General features: G+C 38.1%; 1 protein-coding gene across 19 annotated transcripts in view; it reads right to left on the bottom strand.

The window, feature by feature from the left end:
- KIF1B (kinesin family member 1B) overlaps window positions 1–18,832 on the bottom strand; it is a 182,554-nt gene that overhangs the window by 73,662 nt on the left and 90,060 nt on the right. For 18 of the 19 annotated variants that reach the window (XM_032300335.1, XM_032300355.1, XM_032300354.1 and 15 more), the window contains 5 exons: window positions 16,018–16,097; window positions 15,415–15,521; window positions 14,248–14,331; window positions 13,825–14,005; window positions 13,615–13,687 (listed from right to left, as the gene is read on the bottom strand). In XM_032300335.1, the coding sequence (XP_032156226.1) occupies window positions 13,615–13,687; window positions 13,825–14,005; window positions 14,248–14,331; window positions 15,415–15,521; window positions 16,018–16,097 (525 nt within the window). Of the gene's footprint in view, window positions 1–4,633; window positions 7,548–13,614; window positions 13,688–13,824; window positions 14,006–14,247; window positions 14,332–15,414; window positions 15,522–16,017; window positions 16,098–18,832 lie in introns of those variants that run through there. The other variant, XM_032300353.1, reaches the window with a different exon arrangement.

The raw sequence follows: 18,832 nt of genomic DNA, 5'->3' as shown, positions 1-18,832 counted from the left end.
TTAGACAATATAGAGTTGAGCAGTTTCACAAAAAAGACTACATGGTCCACAAAGCCTAAAATATTTACAGCCTTTTACAGAAAATGCTGATCAAGTCCTCATTCCAGATCACTGGTTATCAAGGGTGGTTACTGGACCAGCAGCATCAGTATCACCTGCAAATTTATCAGATATGCAAATTTATAAGGTCTTGCCCCAGATCTAGTGAATCAGAAACTCTGGAGGTGGGCCCAATAGTCTGAGTTCTCATAAGACCCCCAAAATTTTAATGGACATTACAGTTTGAGAACCACTCTTCCAGGTAATGGATTTATATGACTGGCAAAATGAACAAGACAGATATGGCATTTATTTTAGGTGAGTTTATGTTCTCACGGAAGAACCAAACAAGTACAAAGAAAAGATAATTACAGGCTTTCATTATTAAAACAGTGAGTCAACTTGTGGTGGGCTGGGCACAAAGAGTTCAGGAGCTCAGGTCTGGAAGGGGAGGGAAGCATGATAGAAATTGGCTCCAGGCTTGAGAAGTGCAAGAGCCCAGAGGTGGGAAGAGACTTGATGTACAAGGAACAAAAGGCCAGAGTGCAGTGTGAGAGTGAAAGTGTTAAGAGTGGGGGCCAAGCAGCCAAAACATGTAAAGCCTTGGAGACTACAGTAAGACTCAGATTCTTTCATGCAATGCAAAGCACCTGAGGCTACTGATAAGATGATTTATATTTTTAAAAGATGATGTTGGTTGCTATGTGAACAATGGATTATAGGAGTCAAGAATAGAAGCAAAGAGACAAGTTTCGGTACTTCAGTACTCTCAATGAAAGATGATGGTGGCACAAGTAGGGCACCTCTGAGGAGGTGATATTTAAGGTAAAATCAATATTACCATTCTGAGTTTTCCTGTTAGGCTGTTTTAGACATTAGACGCTTGGCTCCTAATGGCAGATTATAATTAGCAAGCAATAGCCAGAAGGAAAATATCCACACCCAAGATGATACCCCAGTTATTGACAACACTTAACTTTGCTCCTCACTACCAGCAGCACTGTGTGGGCATAGTCTCATCAGCACAATGTCACTGCACATATCACACTAATCTTCTGTGTCACCCTATAAATGGTAGGGACATTGCAACTTTTCCATCAGTTTCTCCAACAGTAGAGGAATACAGAGTACCTGAAGGAAAATGGAATGAGGCCAGAAGCAGACCGATTCCAGATTTCATATTTAAAAACTCATTGGATTTTGTATCCTACCCTATGATACATGATTATGTTGTTTTTAAGATTAAAAAATAATGTCAGGTCCAAATTCTCATTGAGACTACTGGTCTACTCCAGAAAAATATTCTGCTTTGTTCTGTTTCCTCTCTAGTGTACCACTGATACTCTGGGTGAAAAAAGGCAAAGGTTAAAGGAGAAAAGCTGCAGAGTCATTCAAAACTTTTTATAAATTTAGTGTCTACCTATATAGAGGGAAATAAATCATTTCATTTAAAATAATTCAAATCAAGACTATGTAAAGAAAAAACTGAGAACACGGTTAAAGTAAACTCAAATCAGAAAGCGATATCCTTATTCATCTTTTGTGAGAAAATATTTTATGTAAGTGAAATGTGGCATAAAATAGGGCTGAAAAATCCCGTTTAAGGTAGAATTTTGTTAAACAGAAAAGTGTAGCTAAAGCAAAAGCTTTAAAACTAATCAAGTTCACGTAGAAATATTTTTTAAAAAGATCTGATTTACAATCATCTTCAGATGGAAAAGCAATAAATAAAACTCAAAAACTAGGTTTGGTTAGCATTACCTTGCTTTCCTTTTTCCTCTTCCCACATAGAGAGAAATCACACTCTTAAAAGATGACTTCAACTTTTATTGAATGAGGTCTTTATTTTTTAACATTACAAACTAACACTCCCTTTCTTAAAAGGCAGATCTTACACTCAAAGACAATCTTCAAGCATTTTTTGTTGTTTAAGAAATTGAGGGGGAAATCCACAGTTCATTAACAAGAAGATTCAAAACTTCATTTTACAGTAATAATGGGACAACGACTAATACATTTCACAATCAAAAGTGGTTCAAGCTAAGAATATCTAGAACAGATATTAAAATCTGAAAAAGATGACACAAACTGGACAATTATGAGTGTCGCTTATCACAATTTTGGCTCTAACAGTACATAACAAATGCTTGTTTTGCACTGCACCTAAGAAGCCTCCTTCGTTAAGGTACACCAGGACACAGGCAGCATCTCCTCCGCCCAGTCATTTGTACAAATCATTAAGGCGAGTCTACAATGGACCAATAAGGCACTGGGACATGGCAGCTAACTTCAGGAAGTCTGTGTAACTTCCTGTAGTAAAACAGCCTTTAATGCAGACATAGGTATGACAAATTCAGTGTTCTGTTTTGTTTTTCAGCGTCAACCTGTACCTAAAGCACAAAAGGTCACTTCAAGTCACTTCAATGTAATAAACAATTCCCATTCACCACATTACTAATGAAAAGAGAAATAATTCACTGGGCTAGAAGGAATTAGAAGCAGGAATAAATAAAATGCCCTTTGGTTTGGATTTATTAAAGAGAATGTCTTTAACTCTCGAAGGAATACCATTCTGGTTTATGAAACTATACCAATTAATTCTCTTCTATATTACCACTGCCAGATCATCACATAACTTGAATAGCATAAACACTTTTTCCCCCACTTTGCTATAATAATAGCTGGGGCTACCTCAACAATAATGGTTTAATTATGACCATTTCTCTTTGGTCTTGTGGTATTTAAGCTTAGAGAGAAATCACATTAAAAAAACAAACAGGCCGGGCACAGTGGCTCACATCAGCCAACATGGTGAAACCCCATCTCTACTAAAAACACAAAAGCTAGCCAGGCATGGTAGCATGCACCTGTAATCCCGGCTACTCAGAAGGCTGAGACAGGATAATTGCTTGAACCCAGGAGGCAGAGGTTGCAGTCAGCCAAGATCACGCCACTGTAATCCAGCCTGGGTGACAGAACAAGACTCTGTCACAAAACAACAACACACAAAAAACAAAGTAATATGCGCCATACCAAGAGTTCACAAAAGGATGGCACTAGTTACTTATTTAGTAAAAGATTCAATTAAGCAATTTTATTCACACACAGTTATTCTCTAGGATAAGCATTTGCTCAGAAATGCATCATGGGGCATAGATAGCCGTCCATAAAACCTTGGTTAATTTCTTTTCGGTCATCTATGAAATTAAGGGATCCTTTAGCTATCTAAACAATATTTCAGCAACATGAGGATACCTAGGATTAGTAGATGAAGCATAAATATAAACCCAATTCTTTGGAATATCACTGTGGACATAGTCCTTACGACAATCCACAGTTGTACATGAAAATATTATATAACTCTTCATTCTGCAGTGGTTTTTTTTTTTTTTTTTTTCTTCTTTCCTTGAAACAGAGTCTCCCTCTATTGCCCAGGCTGGAGAGTTGTGGCACAATCTCAGTTCAATGCAACCTCCGCCTCCTGGGTTCAAGCGATTCTCCTGCCTCAGCCTCCTGAGTAGCTGGACTACAGGCATACAGCACCACGCCTGGCTAGTTTTTTTGTATTTTTAGTAGAGACTGGGTTTCACCATATTGCAGGCTGGTCTTGAACTCCTGACCTCATGATCTATCCACCCTGGCCTCCCAAAGTGCTGGGATTACAGGTGTGAGCCACCGTGCCCAGACTCTACAGTGTTACCTAATCACCAGTGGAGAGTAACTCACTCATTCCCATGGTTTAGTGGGAAACAAGGGTACCTGTCCATAATAAGATTAAAAGACCACTGTAAGAATGAAAATATATGGACCTACTCTATGTTATCTCAAGTTGGGGAAATAAGAGCCCATTTTTGCTACAGAGTTGAAACCCAAATAATATAATAAATATTATCTTAAAAAAAAAATACACACACAGGTTCTCACTCTATCTCCCAGGCTGCAGTGCACTGGTTATTCATAGGCAAGATCCCATTACTGATCAGCCTGGGAGTTTTGGCCTGCTCCATTTCCGACCTGGGCTGGGTTCACCCCTCCTTAGGCAACCTTGTGGTTTCCGGTTTCAGGGAGATCACCATATTGATGCCAAACTTAGTGCAGACACCCAACTGGCATAGCGCACCACAGCCCAGAACTCCTGGGTTCTAGTGATCCTCCTACTTCAGCCTCTTGAGTAGCTGGGGGCTGTAGGCGTGTGCCACCACACCTAGCAATGACTTTTTAATTTTAGAAAATAAGTTGTATCTAGAAAGAAATAGCACAGTTATGTCTAAAGAGGAATAAAAAAGGTCAACTGGGTTTACACAAGACGCATTGAAGTGACTGATTTGAAGTAGCCTATCAAGTACATTCAAACCAAATGGCACAGGAGATTGTCATCTCGGTAAGTCAACCCATTACAGACATCATTTACCCATGTCTAATCTGCCATAAAACCTCAGTTGAAGACTTCAACTGTTCTAGCTATGAAAGCAAAAATACCTCTCAAAGCTTCTCTTTTTAAGGGAAAAAAAATGTTAACTGGAAGCAACTTTCTGTGCATTAAGTATTTTCTTAGAGGCAAAGAAAAAATACTATGATTAAAAATAATGTGTTCTAATAAAGCATAGTGCCCACATGCAAAGGAAAAAAAACATAATCACAATTTTTAAGGCTTCCTTGAATGCTAACCGCTATCTTGGTTGTAGTTTTTCACATCATTTGGAAGACAAGTGTTTGCTAGATGATTTCATGTGACTTAGGAATCTTCCAGAACATGAAGTCAGGCAATTTCAGACATCTCTGGCTCTTCAGATTGCCTCTTAGAAACGTTTTTGACAACTCAAGAGATAAGGAACGATGTAGAAGATGATTCTTTTCTTTCCATTAAAACCCATCTTTCATAGTGGATTTTCCAGTGAGGCAAACTGAGATCACAACCAAATAAAATGAGGTATTGATACAATAAATGTTCATCAGGACTTCGCCTTCTTGTTTGAGTGTCTACGAGCATTACTACTGCTAATCAAAGAATAGTTTATCACATATCATCTCCTTTATTCCAAACCCAACCAAAGTTAACTTTTATTTCACTATTTCATCAACTATTGGAAAAAAGCAGCACCACAGAGCCATATGCTGTAGCTTTGTCCTCATGTCCCACCTCTTCCCTCTCAGGCCAAATATCCTCCTTACAAACTTATATACACTGCTGAAAGAACTTATGCAAGTTTTTGTTGGTATTTCTGTTGGCATGATTTTGGTGAATAATTCACTTTGTGTGCGTATGTGTCAAATGACACACTGAACTTCAAAACACAAACCACAAACAGAATCCCAGACACAGTGTCAATTTACAGATTCTGGTATGACAAATTTCATACATATTCTGATACATTGAAAAGAAAAAAACTATTATATGAGTTTTTTTTGTAAAGTACAGAATAAAAGAAGATGTGGAAGATGAAAAGCTATGTATTAATGTTTGAAGATATGTTTGAAGACCTTTAGTTTTGGCTTATGAAGATTCTAATTGTATTTAAATAAGGGAACAGACATGAATGAGAAATCCATAGCTGTGTCCACACAGTTGCATGTTATTTTTAAACCAATATCTAACATTTATGGAGAATAACGGACATTTAATTCTGCTTATCAAATTCTCCTTTTGAAGGCATAAACTAAGAGGCATGTCTTTCTGGATGTCAGGTTAACTTATAGGCATTATGAAAACATAACAAACTTATACCAAGATGGGACAAGTCTGTGTAAGTATATTAATTTTCTAGGCACCAAAAAAGGAGGAACGTTTCAGAAAAAGGAGTTCTTGATGCTTTATCCAAAATTTCAGAAACTGCCCGTTTATGGTATACAAGCAAAAGGGAGGTGTTGAAACTTTTACCAGTGTTTTGTCTTAACAGTATAAAACCAGTTAATATTTATAATGTAAATAATAAGAACTCAAGGTCAAAGGTAGAACCAAATCAAATCATGAGCTAATACGGTCTGATTCTCCACCATGATTTCAAGTTTGTCCAGTAACTGACTTATACTGTGGTTTCTCGACCAGCTTTGAGATTGGGTGCTGAGAATTGTCTCCTCATCCGCGGAGGTGTCACAAACTGGCTACAGTGGCTGGGTTTGTCAGTCGGCTTCTGATAAGAAGTGGCTGCACTGCCCTCTAACTGACCTCCAGTGTTATAATTACAGTAAGACTGACGATGTTGATGAATATGGCGCTTTGCCTGGAAAGTCTGCACATCAGCAGTGGAGTGGCCACTGTGGGAGTTTAATGACTCCACAGAGGCGGATGCCTGGCAGCGCATACTTTTTGGCTGGCCATTATTGAGAGAATTGCTTCTCCAACGTAGTTGAGGTGATTGTTGCTGATTATTAACATGCTGCTTGCTAACTTGGATATGATCTTGACTTCTCATTCCTTGAGAGCCCCATGGTAACTGGGGATCCTTAAAAGCTCCTTTACCCCCTTTTTCTTGGCTCTCTTCTTTATTCCCTTTCCTCGCTTCATCATCTTTTGGAATTCTAAGCTCTATAACCTCATCTTCTGTTATGATGATATGTGTCCCAGGACTCCAAGAGTTTCTGTGTTTAGGGTTGCTCTTAAAGGGGAAGCGGGGCTTCCGGTTCTCAGGAGGGATGAACCTATGAGGTACATTCTGCCGACGAAGCTGCTTCGTTATCTCCTGCTGTTGCAAGTTCTTAAACCGAATTTGCTCTTGCCTCATCCAGCGCAGACGTCCACGTCTAAAAGCTGGATCCCCATTCATCAGCTGGGAAACACGTTCTTCTTTTGCAAGTTCTCCATTGTCTCCTTTACTTACATTATTGTCAGAGGTGCTACTAACACCAGCACCAACAGGCTCCTTGGCTTTGAGGCTTCCTGGGCTTTTCTGTTCCTGAGATCCAATCAGTGGCAAGACTTTCTCCATTTTGAGCATTTTATTTCTTAAGACTTTTATCTCCTCATCTTTCATGTTATTTTGCTTTTTGACTTCTTGCAAAATATCTTCCAGTTTGTCTATATGAACCTTGAGGTCATCTACATCAGTGCCGCCTTTCCCAGTGGCCATGACGTCTTCGATCTTCTCATCCCCAACACCGACAGTATCCCAGACATCCCTGGCCACTGCCCTCCAAGAGTCCCGCTCATTGGGGTCTTTCTTGCCATACATGGCACAAAGCTCCTTCATCTTGACAATAGCCAGGGCTTCAATCTCCTGTCGACTGTGCCTGAAGTCGTTGAGAGCAACCTCATAGCAAATCTCTTTGACTGCCTGAATTTTAAGATCTGAGATCGTGACCCACTTGGAATCTTTACTCAAGCGCCTTCTTTGGGGTATCTGATACATTTTAATTGGTTCTCGTTTCTTTCCACTGCTGGGGAGGCCACATTTTTTAACAATGGTTTGCAACTTGCTGGGAGGTAGCTTTTCTCTCAGAGAAGTAATCAGTTTCCAGCTCTCTTCACACGACCTCTTGTCAGAATCGTCCCCGCTATCAGAATCCGCGTCCTTTGGAAAAACAAAATCAAAAAATGGCCCCAAAATAACCAAAATTAAAATGTAAAAAAGGAAAATTAAATTTAAAAAAAAGCAAGCAAAAAAGCCTTAACCAAATTAAAAAATATAACCAAAAAGACTAAAAAACAAAACAAAACAAAAAACCCCTCAATGTGGAAATCTATTAAGAGATATACCTATGTACATTTCTATTAATATAAAGATTTGTTTATTTGGTGTTCCTAATCCAAATTTCCACTTTCCGGCTTAAGTGATGAAATTTGCCACCAAATTTCTTAGAAGGATTGACAACAGGGATGAGTCTCTTACCCTATGGTCACACAAAATTATTCAAATGGAGTGACTTAACAACCCCACTATCTAAAGAAAATGAAGTAAAACCTAGGCCCCACACATCATGCTAACAACCCATGCAGACACTTCCCCCACATTTGCCTTGGTTATTGCTGTTGCTTCTTCCAGAATCTCTTTCCCCCATGAGTGAGCACAGATGCCATAGAAAGATGTGACGAGCAGGCGGATTAACAAAGGTTAGTAAGGCTGTAGGACGCCAAGTTTTGTTTAGCTTTACTAAAAAGAGCAGCCCTAGAAAAAAGTTAGAAGATGAGAATGTAGAAAAAGAAGCAATCAAACAGGGATGATGTTAAAAATGCTAAAAATCCGTATGAGCAGACCATGTAAGTTCTTAATCAACCAAATGGTATTTTTCTGTAAGACAAGAGGGTTTGAAAATCATCTTTCCATGAGCAGAGGATTTGCTATTTTGTCATGTTAAATGTATCCATTTCAATTGTACAATTAAAGTTTGTTACCTGGATAACAAGGAAGCTTTTTTTTTTTTTAAAAGATCCTCATAGTGGGTGTGTTTTGTTTTTCACACATACAAATCAATAAATATCTCACCTCCAAAATTTTGAGAAATAAATTACCAGAACAAAAATTAAGCTGGGCAAATATACTTCCCGAATATAATTTTAAATTCCCCAAGTCATATTTTAGTTAAGTACAACTTAGAGATGTTTTCTATCTAGAAAACCTATGACATTTTTAGCTATTTGAAGAATATCACTTTAAGTGACAACTCTTCCAATAAACACATAAAACACAAAGATTACACTCTGGTCACATAAAATTGATCCACTTTAAAACGTATCTTTAACTGTCTTTCCAGCTGTCTTTGCACCCTTCCCTCTTTTTCAAAAAAACAATTACTTAGCCCTAAATCAGCAGCCTGACTTCACAACAAGGTAATTTCAAGGGCTGTTTGGATAAGAACCAATAGTTCTTAACTAATACAAGCAAATCTTGACAACATGCATCTCTATGAAAGCAATGTTGAATTTAGAATTCCAAATATAAGTGGGATTAGAAAGACGTTCTATTCAAGAGATAAAAATTGTTGGGAAAAGAAAATACTCGGCTGCTCTGCCTATGGGGTAGGCATAGCTTTGGGGTAGGTATGCTTTGCTTTTTTTTTTTTTTTTTTAAAGACAGAATCTTGCTCTGTTGCCCAGGTTGGAATGCAGTGGTGCAATCTCAGCTCACTGCAACCTCCGCCTCCCGGGTTCAAGAGATTCTCCTGCCTCAGCCTCCCGAGTAGTTGGGATTACAGGCACCTGCCACCACATCCAGTTAATTTTTGTATTTTTAGTAGAGACAGGGTTTCACCATGTTGGCCTGGCTAAGGTGACTGACCTCAGGTGATCCACCTGCTTTAGCCTCCCAAAGTTTGGGATTACAAGCATGAGCCACCACACCCAGCCTATTTCTTTACTTTTTTAATAAACTTGCTTTCACTTAAAAAAAAAAAAAAAAACCTAACTCATAGATGAGTAGTTTAAGATAGTCTAGTAAATATCAATATATCATTACTTAACAGTCTCTTTACTCACTATGGTTACAAAAAATATTTCTAGAGGGGTTTGTTTGCTTTTTAAAGGAATTGGAACTGACAAATAGTACCTTGCCTTCTAGACGAAAGTTTATTGTTGTTTTTGTTTGCTTGCTTTGTTTTTTGAGACAGGGACCCAAACCGGTCTCAAATACCTGCACTCAAGTGATCCTCCTGCCTTTGCTGGGACTATAGGCACACATCACCACACCTGGCTAAACTAAAGATTTGCCTGTATAGCCACTTTCTAAGGAACCAAAAAGTAACTTTCAACAATAATCATCATAATTTGGCCTGGAAAATTCAAACTGTTGCCACTGATTTATATAATTCTATTGACCTACAAATGAGTACTATGCCCACTATGACTCTCACGTATTTGATAACTTAGCAACAAAAAGCAGTATAGCTTGCTGGACTCTATCATACACTCAGCATTTCTTGATAAAAAAAAAGGAAAAAAGAAAAAAAAAGAATAGAGAAAAAAAAGCTTGCTGTAACAGGATGTTTAAAAAAAAAAAGAAAAAAGTTGAGAAAGCAGTAAAGCTAAATTTATACAGATTCTACACTGATTTTTCATTTTTAGTTTTAAAAATGAGAATGGTTAATTTTAAGTGATAAAGATGACATTAATAACTATTAGAGGAAAAAGTCTGTCTGACTCCTGAAGAGGATTTTTTGCAAATATGTATAAACTGAGTTTTACAGAATATAAATAAATTCTCTTTGATTCTTCCCACATGACTAACAACTATCACCTTTTTTCTGGCTGTTTTTCTTTTCCTCTCCAAATTGCTTAAGAGTGAAATGAATATTACCTAATTCAGGAAATGACAAGTATTCTGAGCATTGTTTTAATATCATGCTTGAGAGACAAAATTTATCTTTAAATTCTAAAATATATGAGTCTACATAAATCCAAAAGAACTCAACTCAAGTTAAATCAAGCAGCCATCATTTTCTTTCTTTTAAAAATACTGCCATTTTGACTCTGTAGAATATGTCCTCTTTATAGTTCAAACATGTCACCCTGTCACATATTGACAGTGATACTAAAAACTATATGCAAAGTTTATGTGATATAAATCCTATCTTCATGTCAAAAAAATAATGTTTTATAATATTTATTTATTTATTTTATTATTATTTTTTTGACACTGAGTCTCGCTTTATCACCCAGGCTGTAGTGCAATGGCACGATCTTGGCTTGCTGCAACCTCCACCTCCCAAGTTCAAGCAATTCTCCTGCCTCAGCCTCCCAAGTAGCTGTGATTATAAGCACCCGCCACGATGCCTAATTTTTGTATTTTTAGTAGAGATGGGGTTTCACCATGTTGGCCAGGCTGGTCTCCAACTCCTGACCTCAAGTGATCTTTCTGCCTTGGCCTCCCAAAGTGCTAGGATTACAGGCGTGAGCCACTGTGCCTGGCCGAATTTTTATAATATTTAGATTCATTCATTAAGAAGTTGGAAAGCTACTGAGGTCTGGTCAATTCACATGTCACAAAATGATCCTTCGGCTTTCATTAAATGCCAAATGCAAAGTAGGTCTCCTAAAGAGACTCTGCAAGGAACTTATGCAAATAAGAGGGAAGATCCCAAAACAGTATGTAAAAAGCAAGCACAGATAGGACTAGGAGTATCAAAGAGCACTAACTGGAAGGGAATGCTCAGCACCGTAATAATGTGATACATCTGGGAACTATCAGAAAACTCATGAGCCTGAATTCCATTGTTTAATGCTTACAGTATGCAAATAATGATTACATATGGTAAATATTAAATAAATATTTGCTGAGTAATAATTGCTTTGTATTCTCTCAATATTTATTCACAGGGTGCATTACAAATATATCTGTTAATTGACCAATACAGGATAATAAAAATACATTTTCCATTCAGTATTACTACTAGTAGATGTTCTTCGGGTTAAAGTGTTAGAAATCAGGTCCTCCCTTAAGTCAAGAAATGGAAGAGGAACAGACAGACTTTTGAGAGGAAAGCAACTTCCTTGCTTTAAGGAGCTGCTCTAGAAATCCTGGCTTCCTTTCACACACAAAAAGCAAATAACAACCAGAATCTGATTATCTGCAGGCTATGTATGTCACCTAGAAACTAAATATGTCTCAAACATTCACTTTCTCTTTATTTAGTGGCCATCTTTATTTTAGGGCACAGAATGATCACCAACTCTTGGTTATGGACAGCACCAGGCACCCTTATTCGGCCGTGCCTAGTTACTCTAAGTGAGGCTCCCAGGTCCAGGATCATTGGCATCACCTAGAAGCTTGTTGGAAATGCATGCTCAGGTCCCAACCCAGACCTACTCAATCAGTTTCTAAGTTTTTTTTTTTTTTTTTTGAAACAGAGTTATGCTCTTGTTGCCCAGACTGGAGTGCAATGGCGCAGTATCAGCTCACTGCAACCTCCACCTCTGGTTCAAGCGATTTTCCTGCCTCAGCCTCCTGAGTAGCTGGGATAGAGATGGGGTTTCAGCATGTTCACCAGGCTAGTCTCTAACACCTGACTTCAGGTGATCCGCTCACTTTGGCCTCCCAAAGTGCTGGGATTACAGGCGTGAGCCACTGCACCCGGCCAAGTTTTGGTTTCCTCAACTATAAACTGGAGGTAATATTGCATATTTTACTTATACATACACCTACCAAAGAGGGTTGTTTTGAGGATCAAGTAAATTGAAGGATGTTAATGCTCTCTGTAAATTATAAAGCACTATACAAATACAAGGCATTATCGTTAATAATAGAGCTTAATTACATCTGTCCTCGTTTGATCTCTCACAGACCATCAGAGGCATGTTATTAGAATGTACTACATTATTAAGATAAAAGACTTCTCTGTGTGTCACAAACCTTTTAAGCCACTAATCACATTGTAGCTAGTACTTTCCGTTTTCATTAAAAACTTAATGCTAACAAGGCCTCCTAATGCGCCTCGGTCGGTAACACTGCTATTACCTTGCCCCAAACCCTTGATTTATTCTTACAATCCATTCTTTTTAGGGTTTTATTAGAATTTGCAAGATAACAAACTAACTGGTTTAATCCATGCCCACGTCTGAGAATGAGGTGCCCCGGAAAACGTTGCTTCTGCTCAAGTCCTTCGCTTTCCTGGCCCACGTAGCACTAGCCCCTTCTTCTCCAAAACACAGATCATGACTATCAGACTGTAATTTACACGTTGTATTTTATACTAAGGAGAGAAGCCTTATCTTAAATAAAAGATATGAATGAATCTTAAAAAATGAGAACTTCCTAAGCTGCATCCACAGTATCCAAAGGTTAGTTATACTTTATTCTTACATATCAAATGAATGCTGAGAAGGTCTTATTACCACAGCTTTGTTAACCAAAATTGGTTGGCTTTAAAAAAATCTAACTAATGGATCAACTTATTTATTCATGAGATTCAGTTTCTATCAAATCTGGGAAATCCATTACCATTATAAAATGCTGAAGCCATTAGTATTACATCAATAGCTGGGACCTTAAACAGACTTTCCAGCTGCTCACCCAAATCCTCCCTCCCTCAAAGGAAGCAGGCCTTCTGTCCTGCCTGTGCTGGGTATGCAGCCTCTGCTCCGACCGCTACCACACATGCCACTGAGAACCTGGTTGAGAATTCAGACTCCATGCAGGGGAACAGGAAAGGAGTAACACATGCAACTGTGCAGCAACATGTTTGGACACAGTTTAACTTAAAAAAAAAAAAAAACTGCCCAGCGTAAGAACAATCCCAAAGTCAGCCCAAGAGCAGAGAATTAGTACTATCAAGTGATCAGAAACAAAACCAAGGCAAACTCCCACCAAATTCAATATTCAGAGTAATTATTAAAAGAACCACCACTGATGCAAATTCCAAAACCACTATCAAGAGGTAAAGGCTACCAGAAAAGCTCTATTTCCTTAAAAAGTATTTGGTTGTTAACAGAAGTAAAGATTTGGCTTTAAGTCATAAAAAGTCCAAAAGAATACCTCTATGGACTATTTTTCAGGCTAAGGCTACCAGGAAATTTAAGTTCATTCTCCATTAAGGAAATGATAGAATAGTGCATGGTATCATTTTGGGTGAGTGCTGCTCTGTGGAACATGGAAAGCATGGGAACAAGCTGCCCTTTTCCCAACAGTTTAGCGGATTCAGGACTCCTACCAGTCTCTGCTGCTCCAAAAGAAGATCTGCTTCTTCCTTCTCCTTTTTGTATAAGATCTCCATTTCCTGTAGCCTAGAAGTAAAAAAAAAAAAAAAAAAAAAAAAAAGGCAAAAAGAATAAACTGTGAAGTCACCGAGCTATTATTTGAAGAATGCTATTAAGTGTTTAAAAGAAGAGATAGTCACGTGGGCTGCGGAATTGTGCATTACCTTTTCTCCATCTCTTGTTTCATATCAATTCCTTGTTTTTCCAGAAGCTCTCTCTGGGCAAATGTCCAGTCCACAGGCTCAGAGGGGGTCTCAGCAGAAGGAGTCTTCTCTCGTTCAGCTCGTGCTTGTTCCGGGTGGTTAAAACGGAAAACATGGTTTTTACCCATGATGATACGGTTTCCTAGAAACAGAAAAATAGGGTTTCCAAAATAGAAAAATAAGGTTAAGAAATAATTTTTAAAATATATAGTATCTATTTAATAAACTCACCCTCCCTAATGTGAAGACAGCTTTCAGAGCCGTTGTTTTTATAAGAACAAAAATCCTAATGCTAGTACTTCAGCCTTTAAACAGCCAAAAATTAGAGTTGTCACACAAGCCATGTGCACATTGCTGAAGATGGCAAACCTCTCCCAGTCTCACCTGAGCGCAGCTGAACAGGCTGGGACACTCTCTTGCCATTTACGTAGGTTTCTGAACGCTCACAGGGCTCTAGGGTCACGATAACTAAGAGGAACACAAACTAATGTTATCATCACAAACCACTGGAATCAAACAATGGAAAGCAGTTGCTTATCAGGATTTGTGGTAAGTAGAATAAATCCCTGCAATCATGCGGCTGAAGTGTCTATACAGTAGTTCACTTTGGGGTACTAGAACTAGTCTCAATAGAAGAGGCTATCATTTAACTCTATGTGATTAACCTAAGATAACAGAAAATATTAGTTTTGGTGATCTCTGACAGTTCAGTCAATAAAACTCAAAACCGTCAGAAATCGTTAAGGATGAGACACAGGTAATAACCAGAAACTTAAGATTGAAAAGCTTTTTTTTTTTTTTTTTTTTTTGAGACAGAGTCTCACTCTGTCACCCAGGCTGGAGTGCAGTGGTGCAATCTTGGCTCACTGCAACCTCAGCCTCCCGGGTTCTACAGGGAGAAAGTGATTCTCCTGTCTCAGCTACCTGAGTAGCTCACCACTACATCCAGCTAATTTTTTTGTATTTTTAGTAGAGATGGGGTTTCACCATGTTGCCCAGGCTGGTCTCAAACATCTGACCTTGTGATCTGCCCGCCTCAGTCTCCCAAAGTGCTAGGATTACAGGCATGAGCCACCGCATCCAGCCAAAAAGCCAGTATTTTGATAAAAGAATGAGTGAATTATATAACACAAAAATATCATTAGATTGTTGCTGTTTTGTTAATAACCCAGGCAAAAATCAAGACTTTTTCTTCCCTTTTAGATAAAAATAAATTCTACTGTGTTAAGACTTAATCTCTTTCAAATCTCCTATTACCCAGGATTTTTGTTATTTTCTTGATTTTCTATTAAATAATTAACATTCAAGACCAAGCCTAATTGCCTATATCCTGCTTGGTTCTTGGCAGTAACAAAAGGGCTTCTTTTGTCCAAGCTATTTTCATGTAAAGTAGCCCTGTCCATCTCTGCATTCACAAGCAGTCCAGGTTTCTACATTTTTCAGAATTAGGTTGTATAAGAAAGTACTACTGATAGAGAACACAAAGTCTTAAGGACTTCTCATAATATGAAATGAAAAAGTTGTTGCTGAAGCTCCAGCCAGGATGCTCACCTTCACCGCTGTTGCTTCTCTCACTCCGGAAGATACAATGCTCTTCTTTAATGTGAGCTCCGCTTAGCACTATGTCCTGGCGCCGCTCAGCATCTGCCTGGCCAACCCTGAACACAAGAGAAAGTGTTTCCCAGGGAAATTCAGACACAGAAAGCACTACAAACAATGAACCTCTTTCTCCCAAAGAAAATCCTTTGGTACGTGAAAAAGAAGGTATTGCCTTTTTGCATTAGAAGCTTTCAACTACAAATTCCATCCTCATATATGATCAACATCTGTATATCAGAATAAGAAACAAGGAACACTGAAACACCAGTGTAACTCATACAGCATTATAAGAAGGCATGAGTGAAATAAAATCCCTAAGTAATGTATGTAAGTTGTTAAAGGAAAAAAATTTATTTAGGGTCTTCAGAGAAAAACTACATGTTAACTGGTTCCACTGGCAAAAACACATTATTTGGAAAGAGCGGATAGTTTGTAACTATTTCAGACAAAAAATACAGCAAATCATTACATTAAAATTTTCAACACCTCTTTAGTTACTGAATTATCTAAGAGGGGAAAAAAACATGAAGTGGCCAAAACAAGAAAGAAATGTACCTTGTAATTCCATCTTTGATGTAATAAAGCAGGCACTCAGACATTAGTGGGTCTTCATTGAGGTTAACAAGATGTGGGGTCTGAAAAAGGTTACAGATGATCAGTTTGGAGCAGGGCACCATGAGAGAGCTGTGGTAACAACTGGGGCCTATAGGAAGCCAGGCTCCTTCAACTCTCCATAGAGCGTAGAGAGGGATTTGTTTTTATCTCTAGTTGCGGTTCCATAATGAAGAGAAAATACTCTCTTCAGGTCTCCCCAAACTGAACCAATGCATTCTATTATATTAAATTTAATTAATTAATTGATTTGAGACAGAGTCTTGCTTTGTCATCCAGACTGGAGTGCAGTGGCACGATCTTGGCTCACTGCAACCTCCGCCTCCCAGGTTCAAGCGATTCTCCTGTCTCAGCCTCCCAAGTAGCTGGGATTACAGGTGCCCATCACCACACCTAGCTAATTTTTGTATTTTTAGTGGAGACAGGGGTTCCCCATGTTGGCTAGGCTGGTCTCAAACTCCTGAACTCAAGTGATCCACCCTCCTCGGACTCCCAAAGTGCTGTCATTACAGATGTAAGCCACTTCACCTGGCATTCTATTTTAAAGCATGAGTTCTGGGATAAAACAAGATCCAATTAATGATAAAGTCAAAACAAAAGGAAAAAATTAGGACGGGCCAATTAGCTGAATGGAATAATTATAATTTTTCTAAATGCCTGGGTAAAAATCTCAAGAAATATTTAATTCTTCATGTACTTTTATTAAAATGTCCCCATACACCCCCTGCCACTTTCCAGTATAATTTTTATCAGTTCTTCTATGGTCCCAGTTATTGCCTTTAGTTTATTAGTCTTAAACTTAAAGAAAAAATTAAAATTACTGACATTCAATAATATAAACATCCTCTAACAATCCTCTTCATCTAACTCTAATATTTCTAAATTCTTTTTTTCTTAAAAAACCAACCTTCTTTGGTGAAAATACCCCACTGGAATCCAAAAATAAGTCACATGGTCTTGGGGCCAAAATCTACTCAAGAGAGTGCCAGCAAGTGTGGAAGAATGAAAAAAGAGTCAGATAAGGGGGGGGTAAGAAAAGGGACTATAAAAGATGGTTAAAGAGAAATTTGAAAAAACCTCCACATCTCCTCAACTAGCAACCACCTTGTAGTTAAAGAACTTGACTGGTTTGAGAAAGTCAAAGCCCTTTGTGGGTAGCGTTCTTTAAAGCACATCATGATTTGAAAAATGGAATCTCAGAAACAAGTCCTAAGACTGAGTTTGGGTGTGGTCACGGTATGTCTCTTCCTTTCACGAAGAAGTGTAGAAAGATGGGTAAAATTACAGAAAAAGCTTTGGAAACAGAGATCTCACTTTGGAATTCCATGCAGTTGAGATCTCAACACTTGTTCAAGTTATTTATGATTCATGTTAAATGCCATATTTTCACAAGTTGTTACAGTAAAAATGTTCCGGCTGGGCGTGGTGGCTTATGCCTGTAATTCCAGCACTTTGGGAGGCCAAGGTGGGCAGATCATGAGGTCAAGAGATCAAGACCACCCTGGCCAACATGGTGAGACCCCGTCTCTATTAAAAATACAAAAATTAGCTGGGTGTGGTGGCGTGCACCTGTAGTCCCAGCTACTTGGGAGGCTGAGGCAGAAGAATCGCTTGAACCTAGGAGGCGGAGGTTGCAGTGAGCTGAGATTACACCACTGTGCTCCAGCCTGGATGACAGAGAGAGACTCCGTCTCACAAAAAAACACACAAAAAAACCACCAAAACTGTTAACTGCTAAAATCTATACAATCATAAGTAACACGTCTGAATAAATACATGTCTTACTGAAAAAAAAAAATTACTAAAACTGTGAAAAACACTAAACTTTCATAATATAAACATATAAAATATTTATTGTTCTATTCTACAATACGCAAATGTCTTTACATCAATCTTTTCTGTTAAAAATGATACATTAGAATTTGAAAAAAAAAAAAAAAGTTATGTGACCAGGACAGAAAAATTTACCCAGAAGAATTGTAGCAAAAACCACAGGAATATTTCATATCACATAAAAGTACCAATTCAAAACTTACCACCCTTTGTATCCTAACTTAGAGAGGCCATCATCAGAACCTACGCATAAAGATGTTTAAGTCTCCAATAGCTAATCAGAGGTTACTTAAAATAAAGGACCATTTACTAGTGGCATAAAATACATGCTTTGTACATCAATATATGTTCTCCTGTTCTCTGATACATAAGCACACAAAATAACCATTTGATAATCATTTTCTAGTATCCAACAATAAGTTCGTTTGCAAACAAACAAACAAACAAACAAAACAATACTACTCTAATTAGCTAAAAGGTACCTCACTACTTTATGGTTCTGTAAGTAGGAAGGTAACTATTGGAGTCACTTATTAAAAAACAACCTAAGAAGGAAGCAGACGAGTCTGGAAGGATAGGGACAGGAATTTCTTTACTCAGCACAATGGTTGTCTGTAATACAAATTGCAGAAGCAGACGGAAGCAGTATTATTCTACACAAACCTGAACTTCAAGCTGAAATAGGTTCCAAAAAGTTATAAAGCAGGGTAGATGACTTCTGTGGGAAAATCTACATCAAAGAGTAGCCAAAACTGAGGCAAAATATGATAGGTTAGGCTGGGAATGTAAGAGAAAGCAACAAATAAAGATGACTAAACATACTGAATCATGGCCAAAAGTTACAGATATACTGCCTTAGGTTTTTTCTTTTGTAAATAGTAAACCTGATAGGCATTTTAGAAATAGGTTGCCTTTGTACTACAAG

The sequence above is a fragment of the Sapajus apella genome, unplaced genomic scaffold, assembly GCF_009761245.1.
Source record: "Sapajus apella isolate SASKATOON/1434 unplaced genomic scaffold, GSC_monkey_1.0 scaffold43, whole genome shotgun sequence".
In the NCBI taxonomy this organism is placed as follows: domain Eukaryota; kingdom Metazoa; phylum Chordata; class Mammalia; order Primates; family Cebidae; genus Sapajus; species Sapajus apella.
Note: the sequence above shows the minus strand (reverse complement) of the source record. Positions and strands in the feature narration are given on the sequence as shown.